Source organism: Meriones unguiculatus, chromosome 4, assembly GCF_030254825.1.
Source record: "Meriones unguiculatus strain TT.TT164.6M chromosome 4, Bangor_MerUng_6.1, whole genome shotgun sequence".
NCBI classification, from domain to species: domain Eukaryota; kingdom Metazoa; phylum Chordata; class Mammalia; order Rodentia; family Muridae; genus Meriones; species Meriones unguiculatus.
Genome location: NC_083352.1, coordinates 138,160,027 through 138,180,298, shown reverse-complemented (window position 1 = coordinate 138,180,298; position 20,272 = coordinate 138,160,027). Strand labels below are relative to the sequence as shown.

Sequence of the window (20,272 nt, the reverse complement as noted above, 5' to 3'; positions counted from 1 at the left end):
TTCTACGATGGTCCCTGAGCCTCCAGGAGGGATATGACATAGATATACCATTTGTGGTTGAGTATGCTACTTATTCTCTGAACTTTCAGCTGCTTGTAAGGGTCTACATTGATCTCCATCCAGTAATGGTTTCTGACAAGATCGGAGAGTGTCACTAATCTGTTGGTAGAAAGGTATGAATGTAGAATACAGTTTGATCCTATATTTATTTAGCAAAATAATAGTAGATTCATGCCAGGGCCTGTAACCTCTTCAGCCATGGTTATAGCCATGTTTCATTGTGAGGAATATATTTCCTCCTATAAAGAAGGTCTTAAGTCCAAGCAGAAAGCATTCACTACTAAACCCAAGGGCGTATCTTACCATCCCAGTCAATATTTCTGTTCACAGGGTTTGTAGTTGGGTATGATGGTCAATGATCTTTCCCCCAGCAGCCTTCAGAGTACCTTCCAGTATTCTGAGAGCTAACCAGGAGAGAGGCAGCTGTCTAGTCATTACCAACTGAATTTCTCTATTTTCTTTGATGAGTATGTGTGTTATCATTAGCAACAGGACCTTACCATCAAATTCTGATGAGCAACCAAGAGCAATGGCAACAGCTCGCATTGTTTTAGGGTCCCTGGGATACCTTTGACCAGCAACTAGAATTACATATCTGGCATTTGGGATTTTTATTTGGCATTCTGTGGCTTCTATGATGAACATAATTCTCTAAGTAAGATAACTCCAACTAAATTTTTTTATATAAATATATAGGATGCTTATAAAATAGTAGGCTTTTATATGGCCTTTTTAAACATCTTCATTGCATATATCTTTCCAACTTCTAATATCTTCTTCAATTTTTTTCTTCAGAGACCTGAAGTTCTTGTCATACAGGTCCTACACTTGCTTGGTTAGACTTTCACCAAGATACTTTATATTATCTGTGGCCATTATGAAGGATGTAGTTTCTGTAATTCTTTTCTCAGTCCTTCTGTCATTTGTATACAGGAGGAGGACTACTAATTTTTTTAATTAAGCCTGTATCCAACCATGTTACTGAAGGTGTTTATCAGCTATAGGAGTTCTCTGGTGGAATTTTTGGGATCACTTATGTATACTATGATATCATTTGCAAATAGCAATACTTTGATTTCTTCCTTCCTGATTTGTATGCCTTTGATCTATTTTAGTTGTCTTGCTGCTCTAGCTAGAACTTCAAGTACTAGACTGAAGAAATATGGACAGAGTGGGCAGCGGTGTCTTAGCCCTGATTTCAGTGGAATTGCTTTGAGTTTCTTGACATTTAATTTAACATTGGTCATCAGTTTGCTGTATATTGCCTTTATTATGCTTAAGTATGTGCCTTGTATGCCTGATCTCTCCAATACCTCATGAAGAGGTATTGGATTTTGTCAGAGGCTTTTTCTGTATCAATTGAGATTATCATGTGATTTTTCTCTTTGAGTTTGTTTATATGGTAGAGTACATTGATGGATTTTTGTTGTTGTTGTTGAACAATTTCTGCATCCCTCAGATGAAGCCTACTTGTTCATGGTAGATGATGTAATTGATGTGTTCTTGGATTTTGTTTGCAGGTATAAAATATTTTTGTATCAACATTCATGAGTGAAATCAGTCTGAAATTCTCTTTGTTGAGTCTTTGTGTGGTTTAGGTATCTGGTGACTATAGCTTCATAGAATGAGTTTGGCAATGTTTCTTCTGTTTTTATTTTGTGAAATGGTTTAAGTGGTATTAGCTCTTATTTGAATGTCTGCTAAAACCAGTGGCCCTGGATTTTTTTTTTTTTTTTTTTTTTTTTTGGATGGAAGACTTTTGATGACTGCTTCTATTTCCTTTAGATTTTCTGCTTTTGTGGAATACAGGCTTTTGAAGTAAGACAATGATTTTTTTTTTTTTATTTCTTGTTTTTATGTCTCCCTTTTCAATTCTGACTTTGTTAATTTGGATGTTCTCCCTCTGCCCTTTAGTTAGTTTGGCTAAGGATTTGTCTGTCTTGTTTATTTTCTCAAAGAAGCAGCTCTTAGTTTCATTGATTCTTTTCATTGTTATTATTTTTTTATTGTTCTTTTTGTTTCCAATTTATTGATTTCAGCCCTGAGTTTGATTATTCCTGTCATCTATTTCCTCTTTGCTGTGTTTGCTTCTTTCTGTTCTGAAGTTTTCAGATAAGCTCTTAAGTTACTAGTATGGGATCTCTCCCATTTCTTTATGAAGGTGCTTAGTGCTATGAACTTTCCTCTCAGCACTGCTTTCATTGTGTCCCATAAGTTTGGGTATGTTATGCCTTCATTTTCATTGAATACTAAAAAGCCCTTAAACTCTCTCTGTATGTCATCCCTGATCCCAGTAGTCACTGAGTAGGGAGTTGTTCCGTTCCCATGAGTTTGTAAGCCTTCGGTCGTTTCTGCTGTTGTTGAGTTCCAGCTTTAATCCATAGTGGTCTGACAAGATACAAAGGGTTATTTCAATCATCCTGTATCTGTTGAGACTTCCTTTGTGACTGAGCATATGGTCAGTTTTGGAGAAGGTTCCGTGAGGTGCTGAGAAGAAAGTATATTCTTTTGTGTTTGGGTGCAATGTTCTGTAGAAATTTGTTAGGTCCATTTGATTCATGACATCTGTTAGTTTCACTGTCTGAATAACCTGTCCATTGGAGAGAGTAGGGTGTTGAAGGCTCCCACTGTTAATGTGTATGGTTCAATGTGTGATTTAAGCTTTAATAATGTTTCTTTTCTGAATGTGGCTAACCTTGTATTTGGGGCATAGGTGTTCAGAATTGAGACATCATCTTCGTGCATTTTTCCTTTGATGAGTATGAAGTGTCCTTGCTCACTTCTTTTGATTAATTTTGGTTGAAAGTCTATTCTAATGGATATTAGAATAGCTACTTCATCTTGCTTCTTGGGTACATTTGCTTGGAAAACCTTTTTCAGCCTTTAGTCTGAGGTAATGTATATCTTTATTGCTTAAGTGTATTTCTTGTATGCAACAGAATGATAGGTCAGTTTTCATATCCATTTTGTTAAACTGGTGTCTTTTTATTTGGGGAATTGAGATCTTTGATGTTGAGAAATATTAATGACCAATGGTTGTTACTTTTTTTTTTTTTTTTTTTTTTGGTTTTGCTGATGTGGGGTTATTCAGTAGTTGGCCTCCTCGGGTTGGAGTTTTTCTTCTAGTATCTTCTGTGGGGCTGGATTTGTTGATAGCTACTGTTTAAGTTCGTTTTTGTCATGAGATATCTTGTTTTCTCCCTCTATGGTGATTTAAAGTTTTGCTGGGCATAGCAGTCTGTGCTGACATCTGTGATGTCTTAATGTCTGTCTGTAAGATATCTATGCAGGCCCTCTGACTTTTAGAGTTTCTGAGGAGAAATCAGGTATAATTCTAATAGATTTGCCTTTATATGTGACCTGGCCTTTTTTCCTTTGCAGCTTTTAATATTCTCACTTTGTTCTGTACATTTAGTGTTTTGATTATTATGTGGCAGGATGATTTTCTTTTCTAGTCCAATCTATTTGGTGTTCTGTAAGCCTCTTAAATGTTTATAGATATCTCTTTCTTAGGCTGGGGATGTTTTCTTCTATGATTTTGTTGAAAATATTTTCTGAACCTTGGCTCTGGGAGTCTTTTTCTTCTTCTTTTGCTAATATTCTTAGGTTTGGTCTTTTCATAATGTCCCAGATTTTTTGGATGTTTTATGTCAGGAGCTTTTTAGATTTACCATTTTCTTTGACTCATGTATCAATTTCTTCAATAGTATCTTCTACACTTGAGATTCTGTTCTCTTCCCTAGGTTTCCCATCTCCAAAATAGCCTCAGGTTGTATTTTCTTTATTGCTACCAGTTCCGTTTTTCTAGATCTTGAACAGTTTTATTCATTTCTTTTGTTTGACTCTACTTTCCTGTACTTTTTATAGGATTTATTCAATTCTTTTACCTGTTTGATTGTATTTTCCTGTATTTCTTTGAAAATTTTATTTTCCTCCTTTAAGGCCTCTATCATTTTCATAACCTTAGATTTAAAATCCTTTTCTTGCGCTCTGGGTGTGGTATGTCCAGGGCTTGCTTGATAGGATCACTGGTTTCTGGTGGTGCCATAAAGCCCTAAGTTTTGTTGCTTGTGTTCTTATGCTGGCCTCTAGCCCTCTGATTGTCTCTGGTGTCAGCAGGCCTGCTGGTCCCTTTTCTAGGTTTGGTCTCTGTGTCCCAGGTGGGCCAGACAGATAGGGAGGAGGTGGAAAGATCTCCAAGCCGAACAATTCTCTGGCACCTCACAGACTCCTCCAGATGGGAAACAATGGGGTTTGGGATCCTGGCCCAGCTCACTTCCACTGGGTTTACTGTCTGTGTCCCAGGTAGGCCAGGCAGATCTGGAGCAGAAAGGCCTTCTCAGGGTGGAGGACAAAATCTTACATCTTGATTGTAGAACACAGGTGATACAAAAGAACAGTGGGAAATACTCCAGGGTTAAAGATTTAAGTGCGCATGCGGGTTGAGAGCTAGGAGAGCAAAAGGAATAGCAGGTGAGCTAACCAAAACTATGAAGAAGAGTAACATAAGCCACAGATTAATGAGCTAATTTTTTAAATATGGTATGCTCTAAGGGGAATTTAGATAGATCTATACTGCAAGGATGGACAATGCTGCTCCCAGGAGACATGAACTATTAAATGAAAATCTCAGGGCCAGGCAGAGGGGTTCTCCCTGTGAGTTATTAGTCAGGGAGGCCTCAGAGGTATTCAGATCAACACAGGATATTGTCATTGATTTTAGTTTCCCATCTAGCTAATTGGTAAGACCCCATTGTTGAAGACACCACTTAGTTTAGGATTCAGACCATAGACTTGACTTTCAAGAAAACCCTCTCCCTACTTGCCAGCTTTCATCCGGCACACTACTGGGAGAGAAAGACATCAGTGGTCTCACCAAGCACAAGACCCTGGGTGCTACAGTTTTGTTCTCATTTTTACCAGCACTAAAGACTGAACCCACAGTCCTTAATATGCAACACAAGTATTTTACCAACTGAGCTATATCTATAACCCCATAATCAGAATTTGTTGCTTTAGAAATGTATTCTAGAGGCCTTCACACAGAAAGAGAAAGAGAGTTATGATATGAGTCAAAAGGCATGTTAACTTGCTTGATATTTTGCTGTCTAAATGCAGAGCAAAACACCACGATTATATGTAAAATCACAAAAAGTAATATGCTACAAGATAGTGTTTCTATATACGACAGGCAACTGAACCCATGAAATTGCAACAATGTGGTTGCCTAAATGAAAGCTGAAAAGATAAAACAACAACAACTGGCATGCCAACGTGGATGAGGAAAACTCTCTCAAGGCTCCATTCTAAGACAAAGATCTGAGGACAAGTAATTGTTTCTAATAAGGGGAGATCAGTCATCCCCATGTTATCCAGCCTCAAAGTACATACAGTTATAGCCAACATTTAATGAACACGGTAAATTTTATATATAAATTTGTGCATATGTACAATAGTAATTAAAGAATAAGAAGCCATGAACTTGAGAAGTAAGAGGGAAACTTGAAAGAGTTTAAGGAGAGAAAGAAAGGAGAGAAAATTATGCCAATACAGTACTCATGTATGAAGTTCTCAAAAAAGTAAAAAGTAAAGAAGAAAAAAACAGAAATAAAAGAAAGAACATGAGCTACATCTAAGATGGGGTTTTAGGTCCTCTCCATGCATTGTCTTTAGTTGGGGTATCATTCTCTTCAGGGCCCCCAGGGCTCAGTTTTGTTTGTTTGTTTGTTTGTTTTGGCTCTGTTGGTATCATTTTGGAGCTCCTGTCCCCTCCAGGTCTTTCTATCTCTCCCTTCCTCCATAAGATTCCTGTACTCTGCCCAAAGTTTGGTTGTAAATCTCAGCCTCTGCTTCGATACTTTGATCAGGAGAGTCTTTCAGAAAACCCTGTGGAAGGCTCCTGTCCTGTTCCCCGTCTTCTCCCACTTCTGATGTCTGTCCCATTTGCCCTTCTGAATGAGTATTGAACATCTTCCACAGGGTCTTCCTTGTTGTTTAGCTTTAGGAGTATAGATTTTAGTATGCTTATCCTATACTATATGTCTAATATCCACTTATGAGTGAGCATATACCATGTGTGTCTTTCTGCTTATGGGATACCTCACTCAGAATGATCTTTTCTAGTTCCCATCATTTGCCTGCAAATTTCATGATTTTCTTGTTTTTAATACCTGAGTAGTATTCCACTGTGAAAATGTACCACAATTTCTGTATGCATTCTTCCACTAAGGAATATCTAGGTTGTTCCCAGCTTCTGGCTATTACAAATAGAGCTGATATGAACATGGTTGAGCAAATGTTCTTGTTGCACATAGACTCGGTCTCCAATTGGGTTCCCTAGTAAGGGGATCAGGGGCTGTCTCTGGCATGAACTCAGTGTCAGGCTCTCTGATTACTTCCCCCTGGGGGGTGCAGCCTTGCCTGGCCACAGAGGAAGATGATGCAACCAGTTCTGATGAGACCTTATAGGCTAGGGTCAGATAGAAGGGGGGGAGGACCTCCTCTATCAGTGGACTAGGGGAGGGGCATAGAGGAAGAAGAGGGAGGGGTAGAGGGAGGGATTGGGAGGAGATGAAGGAGAGGACCACAGCCAGGATACAAATTGAATAAATTGTAATAAATGATAATAATAAACACAAAAAAGAATGAGAATGAGAATATAAAGTGAAGAACAAATCATTTTGTCAGTTAATGGTTCTTATCATCAGTATCATTTACCATAAAAATATGTCACAACTGCACAACCATGTCTCCCTTAGACACCTGGCTTGCTTCTGATTCTAATTTCCTACTAATATTTAATTTAGCAAGAGGTGGTGAGTGTTTTGCTTAAAATTAAGTTCTAAGTAGGTAGGCAGACACAAGCACATTCTGCTGTTGGTCTTTGAACACAGCAGCCAGACTAGGCATCTGGTTTCATGTCTTCTGAATGCTTAACAAAAAGTGAATTCTATCAAGAGGCAATATAATCCCATTAACTGCAAATAAGAGCATCAGGCACCCAAAGACTTCTGTCTGGTGCCTGAGGCTATAGTCCTCTAGGCACAAGGACTGATGCTGCCTAGAATGCAGGAATCCTCATGCAAGCAGAGCGGCACAGATGTGAACAGATAGCTCAGCACCATTGGAATGGACAGATGGGGAGGACTGGCTGATTTTCATGTCAACTGACAGCCTGTGCTAAGGCCAAGTCTGGAAACGCAAACAGCCTATTATAAGCCAATGTGACTACTCACAGTTAGGAAAATAGCTTCATACAGGACACAGAGGAATAATTGGTGACTATGAAGTGGATTTCTCACTTACACGCTGACTCATTTGTTACCATTCAGTGTTAGTTGTCAGTATGAAGGCCAGAGATGTGTACATTTTGACTGAGGGTAAGCCAGTCAGTATCGCTAAAAATCCAACAGAATAATGTGGTCCATGCCCAGAAAGTTGGTAATTTATCCTGAATCTACTTTTTATTCACTTGACTTATGGCAATCAACTCAGTGTTTGGCTTCTGAAAGTATCACTTAGTGAGCTGGCAAGAGGAGAGATCCAGTTCATATTTATTCTTTTATTCACATAGCAGATTAGCAGATTTTAGTAGCCTGCTGGATGAGGAAAACCTCAAAGAAATAGCAGGAGACAATATATACATATCACAGCAATTTATAGAGCAACTGATACTAGCCAAATAAAAACTATTGAACATTTGTCTGTTCCTTCAACTAGGACTATAGTTATGCTTTATTAGGATTTACAAAAGGCATCATTTCTATACCAAAGATAAGCTATTGATGTTACTTCTAAAGCTACCCAAATATTTGGACCACTAACTGCCACTAAACGTCTTTCCTGGATCAAGGCACAGCCTGATGTCTGTAGACAGGAAGCTTATCAACTTTCTAATGGCTATTTGCTCTCTTGAATTGTCCTTAGTATACAATGTAGTGTACTAAGAAAGCAGCACTTACTTAATTAAAAAGTCATCTTTTTATTAATCTGTAAAGAAGTTCTTGTATTGGAAAAGCTCCCAAGAGATTCTTTGGCAGATGCACATCTGCTAGTTGCTTAGCTGTCTATTTGCCTAACAGCACATCCCACGCCATCCCAAGGACTTTCGGTGATTCAGCTGTTGTGGCTAAACATGTTGAACGTGAGGTTTAGAACGATAAAGGTGGAGTTTACCTTAAGTATCTGTTCACATATATCTGGGTGATTTGGTTGTGACATATTTACTCATTTGATTCTCTGGGCAGGAAAGATTTATGAGAAAAGTTACTGAGTTAACTAATTTGGCCACTTTCTATCTTAAAACAACTTCTCCAAATAGTGGTATTTCGCTACCAAGTTATTTTGTTGCTTTGGCTCTGTCTGGATTTTTTAATTTAAATTTTATTTTTTATACTTTGTTCACTTTACACTGCGATTGTAGCCCCCTCTACAGTCTCCTCCCGGTCCCATCTTCCCTTCCTCTTCCCCTTAGTCCTCTCCCCTTTCCTCAGAAAGAAAGAGCCTCCTCCCCTACTGTCTGACCCCAGCCTATCAAGTCTCATTAGGACTGCCTTCTGCCTGGATCTTTCATATTCCTAATTTCATTTTCTACTCTGAGTTCATGTGTGTCTTAATTCTCCACAAAAAGACTCCATATAACTCTTTAGGTACATAATGAATGTCAGCACTAGGCAAGGCATTGTTTTTATCATGACAGAACATCTACTACAGTGTCACAATTTTTACTCCCACGAACATTCTGATGTTGTAAGTACCTGGAAAGTCAGGGATCGCCTGTACCTGTCTGCTATGAGAAAGTGAGTGAGAGCTTCCGCTATGACAGAAGAGTGTTCTATCAGGAAGAAAGGGCATGTGCAATGACAGGAGAGCTTACCTGTACTTTCCAGTCTCTTTACCAGCTTCAGAGACTGCTCAGCTGCTAATGGCAGATCTGGGGCCAGAACCTCATCTCCTACCTTTGGGTTGCCTACTCCTGTGACTATCCCCTTTGGAAGGCAATGTCTTCTAAACAAAAACCAATCCAGCAAACACTCATGAGCTCACATGTTCATCTTCAACATTCATTCACTTTCTGTTGTATAACACATTTGATGATACAAAATTTTATGTCAAAATTTCAACCTTTTTTACACTTTGTTATTGTTTTGTGTGAATGTATGAGGTATGTGTAGAAGTCATGGAGTAACTATGACTTCTCCTTCCACTGAGTTCTGGGATATGAACTCAGAAAATTAGGTTTGCATGAAAGTTCTTTTTCATCCAAGCCATGTCTTCAGTGTATTTAACCTTTAACCGCACCACTGAAACTTCAGTAAGAATGACTGTATTGTGTATTGTTTCCCACAACTCTTGCATAAATGAATTCAGGTTTGAGAAGGCCAGCAACAGCTTGTGTATTATACTGTGATTTCTCATAAAGGAAAAGGTCGTTGTTCAAAACTCCTCCTTAATATTGAATGCAAAAATATTTTAAAAATAAATCTTTGAACTGACCAATTAATACTTTCTAAAAATTAATCTTTAACCATTTTGGCATAATAAAGGAGCTGACTTGCCAATGAGAATAGAATCTTGATATTTCAGCTGAATAGTAATACATATCAATTGTTACACTGGAAAAGCATGTGTATAATGGCCCTATACATGGCAACAGTACTGCTCTCTTTCAAATCTCAGCAACAGCTCCTATGTCCTGTAGATGCAAGTTACAGCTCACCACTTGCATGTCTTTCTGTTCTCAAACGTGAATTCCTTTATCCCTGGCGTGTCAGAAGAAACACGCAGTGCAGTCATCCCCACTCAAGGCTTGCCAGGGTAGTTAAAAGTCTATGTTGTCACACTGGGGAGGGCTCAGTGGATAAAGCCATTTACCATGCAAACCTAATCAAATCTATCTTCTAGGGAAAATGTCAAGTAAAAAATAAAGCAGGATCTGTCACTTTTAATTTACTGTTTAAACATAGAACCAAAACAAAGTCTCTTGGTGCTGTTTTTTTATATTCATATTACATCTCAATGTGCACATTACATTTTACATGTCTGGAGTCAAATGAAATCCTGTTAAAATATTAACTATGTGTTGAGCAGGAAATATATTGAAGTACTTTAATTTTAAAATTGAAAGCAAGTAAATAAAATTCATGTATAATTAGGAACTCAGTTCTTCAACTTCACTAACTACATAGCTAGCAGCTATGACACTGGCTACTGTAGATCTAGAAAGTGAAACGATTACAAAAAAATTAAAAGGCATTAGTCTTTGCTACCATCAAGAAGTAATAGGATTACAATATTTAAGAAGAGATGAGCAAAGAAAGATATAAAAGGTTCTGGCCTGAGCATGGTGAGGTGAGCCTGTAATCCTAGCACTCAGGGAGTTGAAAGAGGACACTCACTAAGTTGAGGGCATCCAGGGCTACATAACAAGACAATGTCAAAGAAAAGAAAGAGAAAAGGGGGAGAAGGTGGTAGGAAAATGAGAAAGAAGAGGATGAGGAAGATGAGGAAGAAGAGGAAGAAAGGACATAAGAAGTAAAACATTTAGAGTTAGGTTAAATTATCTCTGTTGGGTTATATTGGAAACATCTTTAAACTTTGGTTTTTCTTCTCTGTAAAGTATTATTACCTGAACTAATGGAGGCCAAAGATTAAAAGAAATCATTTAGATGGCAAATTTGTCAGAGTATCTACTACATTCCAAAGATTTGATAAACTGAACTATTGCCCTTAGTAGATATATTAGTTGTGGTATCTGTGTGCATTCAGGTAAATGAAATCTCAAAGAGGGTTGTAACAATTACTTGTGGGATACAGGAATGTTTGTGGTGTGTTTTATAAGTTCTATGGCATTTTAGATCATAAGGAGGTTAAGTATATAGCTCAATGGATTTTTACAAAGCAAATACCTATGTGTATCCAACAACATACAAATACACAGCAGTCAGAAAATCCTAGAACCCTTGTCATGTTGAAAACTAAAACAAATAATCACTGCCCTGACATATATGCCCCAACACGACCTACGCTCAAGAGTCTATCTTCCTTCCCAAAATGTGTCCGCACCACCCAGTGGGGCGATAGTTTTTGTCTCTCCTTACGTTACATTCAACTGGGATTCCAAAATTAATACATCCATTTTATAGCAATGGACTCTGATTTGTTTCTAGATTGGAAGCATGCTACAGGTATGTGCTAATGTGTGTGTGGTGGAATCTGAGTTTTTAAACTTGGGCTTGCTCAAAAGCATGAGTCACTGTTTACATCACTTCTGCCCAGGTACCTTGGATATACACAAGGAGCTGGAGGACCTCATGGCAAAGTTCATGAACGTAGAAGCAGTGATGGTCTTTGGGATGGGATTCGCAACCAACTCAATGAATATCCCCATATTTGTTGGAAAGGTAAGAACGTGTTGCCATGTGTCTGCTGCTATATTATTCCTAAGAATTACCCCTTCAGACAAGTCCTTTATCAGAAGTGTTGCCAAAAGGGCTCTTTTCTCAACATCAAAATCTTTCAATAAATAGATCAACGTAGTCTAGGCAATCTCTTCACTGTGATGCTACCAGTTGTTGAATTGCTAGACTAAATGTGGATCAAATGCCATCCTTAATAGTAGCTTAGAAAAGCCCGTTTTAATGAAGTTCGTCTACATTTGTCACATAGCAAGTACTTACTAAGCACTGCTTTAGCCCAATTTTTTTCCTTTTTTCATCCACCCGTTCACTTAGTTGACTAATTATTGAGATTCTACACACCATGGCAGAAGTCCAGCGAAAGAAAAAACATACTAAATGCAATTGGACGGGTAGAACAGGACAAGGATGGCTATACATGAGGAATGCAGGAGCTGCTAGCTCTTCCTCACATGGCTGCAGTGCACATGAGCGCAGAACGCTGCAGTGCCTGTGCTAGGGTCGTGAGCGCAGAACGCTGCAGTGCCTGTGCTAGGGTCGTGAGAGCAGAACGCTGCAAGTGCTCACCCTGCTTCTTGGAACGATGAAAAGGCACTGCGTGAGCAAAGCATGAAGGAACCAGCACACAGGCTCATGATCCAAGAAGAGACCAACAATGAAGGCCCATGCCAAATTACAAAGAAGCTCTTATTGCAAACCAGGCCAGAGGGGTTCAGGATGTGCCAAGGAAAAAAAGGGATGTGAGCTACCACACTTTAAGTAAGCAAGTGTAATCATCAGATTTATGTTTTCAAAAATGTAATGATAACTAACTGTAACATATGACTGTAAATTGGATTCTTTGAAAGTTCATTGAAAAAATGAAAATAACATCATTAAAATATCAGAATACTTGGAAAAATATTAATTTTAATGAATATTCACTGCTGATCGATAACAGATATAACACTTAATAGAAAATATAGAATTTCTTGTTAGTAACAACTGCCTTATTTATAATGATTACACAGCTAAAGAACACAGAGGTAAGTTATCATGAGGTTTATAATAATTCTTACATGTTTCAAAAGAAAAATTACAAATATATATATATATATATATATATATATATATATATATGCTTCACTGAGGAGATATGACAATTTTTCTAGCTAAATCTATTGTATGTGAAATTACCAAAAAATATAAGGTGAAACTCAATTCCAGGTTACCACAGAAAACAAAAGAGTCATCATTTCTGTAAATTTTTGGGGTATGCCTGAACAGCTCTCTAATGTATGAATTTTAAAAGAAAAAAATTCTATAGGTATAATGTATGCAGAGCAGTATTTTCCACTCACCTCACTCTGAATTCTGTACACACTTCCCCAAATTCAAAGTTTTTGACTTAAAACACAGATGCTTCTGTCTTTATGAGAAGTTACCACAGGAAGCGTGAGAACACACGGGACGACTTTGAAATGCCTTGCAATAAAAGCCCTGGCATTCCAGGGGAACTGATCAGAGCAAGCAAGTAATCTAGCACAACATCAAGTGCCAAACAAGTGTAAAGGCCTCTGCAAAATACCATTCTTCTAGCCCAAGCTCAATCCTTTAGACTCTAGCTGGTGTTTAAATGTTATCTTTCTGTTGAAAACTCTTTGCAAATGTTTCAGTAAACAGGCAATGTCTTACAAACTTCTGCTGTCACCGTGAGCTAGCTGAAAGATTAGATTCTGTCCATGTAAATACCAGCTGAAATTTAATCTTTTCAAATTAACTAGATCTCTGATTTAGCATAGGTTTTGGTGTCTTCTAGCTCCCGCATGTTGTCTTTCCTTTCCTTATCTTGTGGTCTGTGTTTGTTTTCTGCACAGGGATGCCTCATTTTAAGTGATGAGTTTAACCACTCATCTCTCGTCCTGGGGGCTAGACTCACTGGTGCAACCATAAGACCCTTCAAACACAACAGTGAGTATCTGTGAATTTACTCAAAACACACTGCCTTGGTCCCCAACAATGGTCAAGATTATTCACGAGACTTTGCCCTTGCTGGCCAAACTGGCCAGTTAGCCTAATGAAGGACAAGTGTGCTTATATTCTCTGCTGGCTTGTTACCTCTGGTGACTGGAACAAATGGCTGAAGTATATTAAACGTCCAGATTGCTCAGCGTTACCAAAACACGTTAATGTCACTGTTAGTGGTCTTGTGATATGGCCTCTAAAGATGGGCTTGATAGCTTAGGATACCATTTAATTTTCAGATGTGTTGTAATTCTCCCTTCTTGTAACCTTGTCTTGGAAAAGTTCAAAGACTTTAAATTTTGAGCTACACTTAAGCAAAAAGTTAGCTCTTGTTGTTGGTCCAATGCCTGTTTTCCTTATCCCTGCACTAAAAAGCCCTTGTATCTCTATCCTCCAAATATTCTTAGACTGCCTTAAAATGTCCTTTCAGGGCCAAGAGAGATGGCCCAACAGTTTAGAGCTTTTGTTTTTCTTGTGGAGAACCCAGGTTCAAAACCCAGCCCCCACATGGTAGCTTACAACCATCTAATAACTCCAGTAACAGGGGATCTATACTCTCTTCTCACTGCTGTGGGCATGGGCACACACGTCCTGCACATACATGCATACATACATACATACATATGTACATACATACATATATACATATGTATAGACTTACATACGTGTAGGCAAAACATTCACAGACATAAAACAGAATTTACAGAAGTGTCCTTCCAGGCTCTGGGCCAACTGGTGGAGTGGTGTGGATGATGCGGAAGGCTATTCCTTTACAGATCAGCTCAGACACTACCAGGAGTCTTAGCAAAACACTTTAAAAGAAGCAGGTCACGATTAGTGACACCTGTGTCCTCTGGTTTGTGCCACTGTCTGTAAACCCTTTCATCTTTCTTGCCTTCAATGATCTCATCAGTAAAGCTAAGGAAGGCACTGACATACACGCTCTTTAAAGTGCTGTTCCTGTCACACTGGCATCAGAAGCTCTTCTTCATTTGTGCGCATGCTCATTCAAGTGTGCGCGCGCGCGCGCGCACACACACACACAAACACGCAACACGCACACACACAACACGCACACAACACGCACACACACACACACACAACACGCACACACACACACACACAACACGCACACACACACCACACACGCACACAACACGCACACACACAACACACACGCAACACGCACACACAACACGCACACACACACAAACACACACACACACAACACGCACACACGCACACACACACAAACACACACACAACACGCACACACAACACGCACACACACACACACAAACACACACACAACACGCACACACACACACAAACACACACACAACACGCACACACAACACGCACACACAACACGCACACACACACACACACACACACAACACGCACACGCACACACACACCTTTTTAAGCTTTTTAGCACCTTTCTCTCTTTCTTTCCATTCCCCTCAACTTTCTTTGTTTCTGTTCCTTCTTATACCCCTTCCTTGTAAAAGTTCACAAAGAGTAAATAAAAAGGAAGACTGATTACAAGCAGGAAGGATTACCTTGGTTCTTTTTATGCATACCTCAGAGCAAGCTCAAGCCATAGAACAATCATCTCATGAAAGAGGAAAGAAAATGCGTATGAGTAGTTGTAGTGAGAATTTAAGAATTTTTGTTTCTTTAAAAAAAAACACACAGAAATATTATAAGAGTATGCTTTCATTTGAATCCCAGGTGTGCGATGTGGGGCTGCTTCAGATTGTCCACAGCAGCTGACTATGATCTGCCTTATGCTCCAGCAGAGGCATGGTATTGCTAGCTGTAGACAGCTTCTGAGAGTGTGTGAAATTTGAAATTCTGGGAACTTTTCAGAGGGTATATAAATGCTAGGCCCCAAGAGATGCAGTTCATCACTGTTGGTTGTTTGGGAGGGTTGGTTGCTGTTTGATAGCAGTTGTGGTCAAAAAAGAAGAAAGAAAGAAAGAAAGAGAGAGAGAGAGAGAGAGAGAGAGAGAGAGAGAGAGAGAAAGAAAGAAAGAAAGAAAGAAAGAAAGAAAGAAAGAAAGAAAGAAAGAAAGAAAGAAAGAAAGAAGATAGAAATGAGGGGAAAGAAATTAGATGATTCAGGAATTTATCCCCCCATCCTTCTTTCTCTCCTACTTAGCGTTAGGGGGTTAAAAGGTGGAATAAGGATGGAGAAGGGCAGAAGAAAAGGAACCCACAAAGTAGCAAAAAGAACAGCTACAACTGTTCTCAAGGAAACCCAGCGAGCTCCTTTTCTGACTAGTGGAGTGTCAACGTGAACCTGCTCTCCCTGAAGAAGGGCGTAGGAGTGAGGGGTGAGGGGATTGCCGCGCAGTGGAGAACTACCTTCAGCATCTGTGAGGAGGTGGATACGATGGGGTGGGGACCAGGTTCGAGCACTCCAGAGGAGTGAGGTTGCAGACATGTGGCTCAGTGCTGGTATACAGTTCTGGGTAATTAAAACTATGTTGGCCTTGTTTCTTGTAAATTTTTCAATTCATTGTTATGTTGATTTGCCATCCATTATCACATCCAGTTTCAAATTACTTTGGTAGTACCAAGAACTCATGTTTAAAGTACACATCTTTTAGGAATTTAAAACGTATGCTTGTGGTGTCTTCCAGTAACCCTAGCACTCCAGAGGCTCAGTTAAGAGTCATGAGCTCAGGGTAAACCTGGTGTTCATAGTGAACCTTTGCCAAGATGAAGATGGAGTCAAAGAAGAAACGGCAATTTTTTTATTAGTGGGGAGAGCCAAATGCCGTTGGTTTTAGCACAAATGTGCTAAAGCCTTTGAATCTCTTGCATGACAGATGACTAGTGATAAAAGTATATATCTGGAAATGGATAGACCATGGCTATGCTTAGCACAATACTTCACATTCAGAATAGACATGCTTGTTGGTGATTTATTTGGAACACATGAGCTGGGTCATCGTCAATACTGAGTTCTTATTTCTTCATTCCATCCTACTAAACAGTAGCGTGTGACCCTCATGGCACACCATAGACATCTGCAGGACATCTGTGGCAGATTAGTGATTGCTGCCACCTTAGACCAACTTATACAATGAGAGGCAGAAGACCTCGATCTTATTTTAGTTTTTTGTATTAATTACCTTTTTTTTACAGTTTCATATCTGTATAATATGCTCTGGTGACAATCACACCCAACCCTTTACCTCTCTCTGATTCCTGTCCCCTCCCTGCTCCTTAAGAGTACCTTTACAACATTCATGGTTTTTGTTTTGCAACCCAGGTAGTGTGGGAAATTTCTAAGAAAAACTATATTAAACAACCTTATGTTAAATACTAAAATAGACTGTGTCTTACTGCCAATCTCAACTGCTCAGGGATTGGTGAGGGACCCACAGTAGCATAACCTAAAACAAGCAACACAAACCACACCACATATGCGACCATTTAGTATCTTCCTTCAGATTCTACACCCAGGATAACAATCCCAGTGAAACTACACTGAAGGCAGAGAGTAGCCACTACGTCAAGAAGAACTCACACAATGCTTGAACAGCTGAAAAAAACAGCAACACTGTGGGTGATGGGCCCGTGAACATTGTATATTCAAATAGATGTCTGCGGCTTCTCCCTCATTTGCACAGGATGAAGAGCAGAAAACCCAATATTAAATTTTGATAAAAGCCAAGGACTAGTCTTGGCAATGTTATAAAGGACAAAAACAAGCACAGAAAGTAGTTCATTAAAAAGGATATTGAAGATTGTGCAACCTCACCTGGTTTTAGATTCAGTATGACATGAAATAATGTTATTCCTGGGCTAATTTGCAGATTCAAAGGATAAATGAATAGACTTACTATACTAAGTAAGTGGAATGTATCAAGGTGGGTAGTAGCCTATCTATCATCTGTGAGCTCACATTTGTAAACGTTTGTATAGAAAACAAAGAGGAGTGCATAGGAAAGACCATCTGTAGCTTATAAAGTGTAAGCTGCATTTCTTAATACATAAGTAGAAAGAATTAGATGGTGGATGAATGGATAGAGATAGACAGACAGGTAACATGGATGGATGGAAGATAGATAGATAGATAGATAGATAGATAGATAGATAGATAGATAGATAGATAGATAGATAGACAGATAGGCAGGCAGATAGGTGATACAACATCATACATACATACAAACATACATACATATAAACATACAAACATACATACATACATACATGGAGCAAGTAAGATCATGCACAGAAAGATGAATCTGGGTCAGTTGAGTGAGAGTATTTTGGAATGTTCCTATTCTTACAAATTTCCAAAGCTTAAAAATATGTTCAAATATATTTCTATTTTCAAGTCTAATTGGTATTATTTTTTTAATCATCTATGTCTACATTTTTCAAATATTCAACCTGTTCAACAACTTGTTCTTAATTCTGACTTCTTTTCCCAGAAAATAGATGACACTATTTATATTTATAATAAATGCTAGCTGTAGTGATTTTATACCAGAAACTAGCACTTACTAATAATTTACAGTATGCCAGATGTCTAGCTATTGACATTGTCTTTGTATTTATTTGCTCATTTAATTAGTCCTGCAGAAAACATGATGAGATAGGAACTAATTAATAGATGAAGAGATTTAAGTTTGGAGGCATTTAGGAAACTCTCCAAAATAATCTGGGGAAGAGAATCCGCTCAAAAGAACTATATGTAAAGTGACAGAGGGAGACCTGTTGCTTTGTATGCTAATTTGTTTTTTTTGTTTTTTGTTTTTTTTTTAACAATCCTACAAATACAACAGTGCAACCTGGAAGTCTCTGAAAAAAAAATCTGTCCTTCCCAGTTCATTAGGACCAGGCAGTTGGGTCATTGTTTATGACCTCTTAGTCCACAGACATACATTATGGATGAGCTGCTATTGTTTCATTTTCTGTGGAAGGCTAAATAAATAAGTAAATAAAAAAATAAATAAATCCCCTGAAAAATGGCAACGCCCTGATCCCCAGAACCTGTTATCTGGAAGTGGAGTTAAAGTTACAGAGAGAATTCTTTGTGCCAGTCAAATAACTTTAAAATAAAGCCTCTGCATGGGTCCAGTGTAATACTCTGGTCCTTACATGTGGGAAATGAAATAAAACGAAGGTTGTCACATTAATGTCATATGAGAAGGACTGAAACTGTCGTTTTCAGTTTTGAAGATGGAAGAGGACCACATTCTAAGGGAGCAGGGGCCCAGAAGCAGGAAAACGTGCGAAAGCACGGTCCGCTTAAGCCTTTCAGGAAGGCGCCAGTACAGCCAAAGCTGTGAATTAGCCCAAGCAGATCCATTGCGCATTTCTGATCTTTAGATTTGCAATACCTTAAGTTTGTGTTGTTTTAGTCAATAATTTGAGCTATTTTCGTGCAGCATCAGTAATAAACAAATGCAAGGCCTTTATTCCCTGTCACCAGCATGCAGCGTGCAGCTTTGTGTCAATTCATATTGTGGAAGCAGGGCTGTGTCCTCTGAATAGCTACTTGCTTGAGAGGTGAAGGAAGCGAAAATGTATATATGGAAAAGGAAAAACTTAGATGGGGCAACAATACATATGATACTCATTTCTACTGGCCCTATTTGCAGCTTCGTGATTCTCCTGAACACTCACTCATTCATAGATTCAAAGATCAGAGTGATATAGTAGGGGAGCTGTTCAAGGGTCTGTAGAAAATGCCAGGTTGCATGTATGACAACACATGAAACTAGGCCAGATAAAAAAGCTAATACAGTGAAAGACAGCTTCTTCTCCTCCTCCTCCTTCTTTTCTTTCTCCTCCTTCCCCTTCTTCTTTTACTTTGAAGACTTTCTCTTCTTTTTTAAATTTATTTATTTATTTATTTACTTACTTACTTTGCATACCAATAGCAGCTTCCCCTCCCCCCTCCTCTCAGTCCCTCCCTCTTCCCCCACCACACAATTCTCCAGTTACCCCTTTCTCCTCAGAAAAGGGTACCCGCACCTTCCTCCCCACCCCCGTGGATATCAACCAACCTTGGCATATTAAGTTGGAGTAGGACTAGGTGTATCTTCTCCCAGCCCAATTAGGGGAAAGAGATCAAAGGAGGCAACAGAGTCAGAGACAGGGCCTCTGACAGAGACAGTCCTGCTGTTAGGGGTCCCACATGAAGACCAAGCTGCACAACTGTCATATGTACAGATACAGAGGACTTAGGTCTGTCCTATGCATGCTCTCTGTTTGGTAGTTAATTTCTGTGGGCTCCTATGGGCCCAGGTTAGTTGATCTCGTAGTTTTTCTTGTGAGGTCCTTGTCTCTCTGGCTCCTTCAATCCTTCCTCCCCCTGTTCCACATGATTCCGCAAGTGGGGCCTAATGTTTGGCTGTGGGTCTCTGCAGATGCCAGTTTCTGGGTGAAGCCTTTCAAGTGACAGTTATGCTAGGTGCCTATCTGCAAGTATAGCAGAATAACATTAATGTGTCAGGAATGAGATCTCTCATGGCATGAGTCTAAAACTGGGCTAGTCATTGACTGGCCAATCTCTTAATTTCTTCTCCATCTTTACCTTTGCATATCTTGTAGGCAGGACAAATTCTGAGCCAAAGGTTTTTTGGCTAGGTTGGTGTGTGAATCCCTCCATTGGAAGTCTTTTCTGGCATGGTCTCAAACTCCTTGTGGTATCATCTTTTGGGTATATGCCCAGGAGTGGTATAGCTGAGTCTTGCGGTAGAACTATTTCTGATTTTCTAAGAAACCACCAAACTTATTTCCAAAGTGGTTGTACAACACTCTTA

The 20,272-nt window shown here is 39.1% G+C and overlaps 1 protein-coding gene across 1 annotated transcript in view; it reads left to right on the top strand.

Moving 5' to 3' along the window:
* The window catches only part of Sptlc3 (serine palmitoyltransferase long chain base subunit 3), a 110,954-nt gene that overhangs the window by 41,690 nt on the left and 48,992 nt on the right, over window positions 1-20,272 (top strand). The window contains exons 5-6 of the mRNA XM_021642551.2: window positions 11,338-11,462; window positions 13,334-13,427. Of these exons, the coding sequence (XP_021498226.1) occupies window positions 11,338-11,462; window positions 13,334-13,427 (219 nt within the window). The remainder of the gene's footprint in view (window positions 1-11,337; window positions 11,463-13,333; window positions 13,428-20,272) is intronic.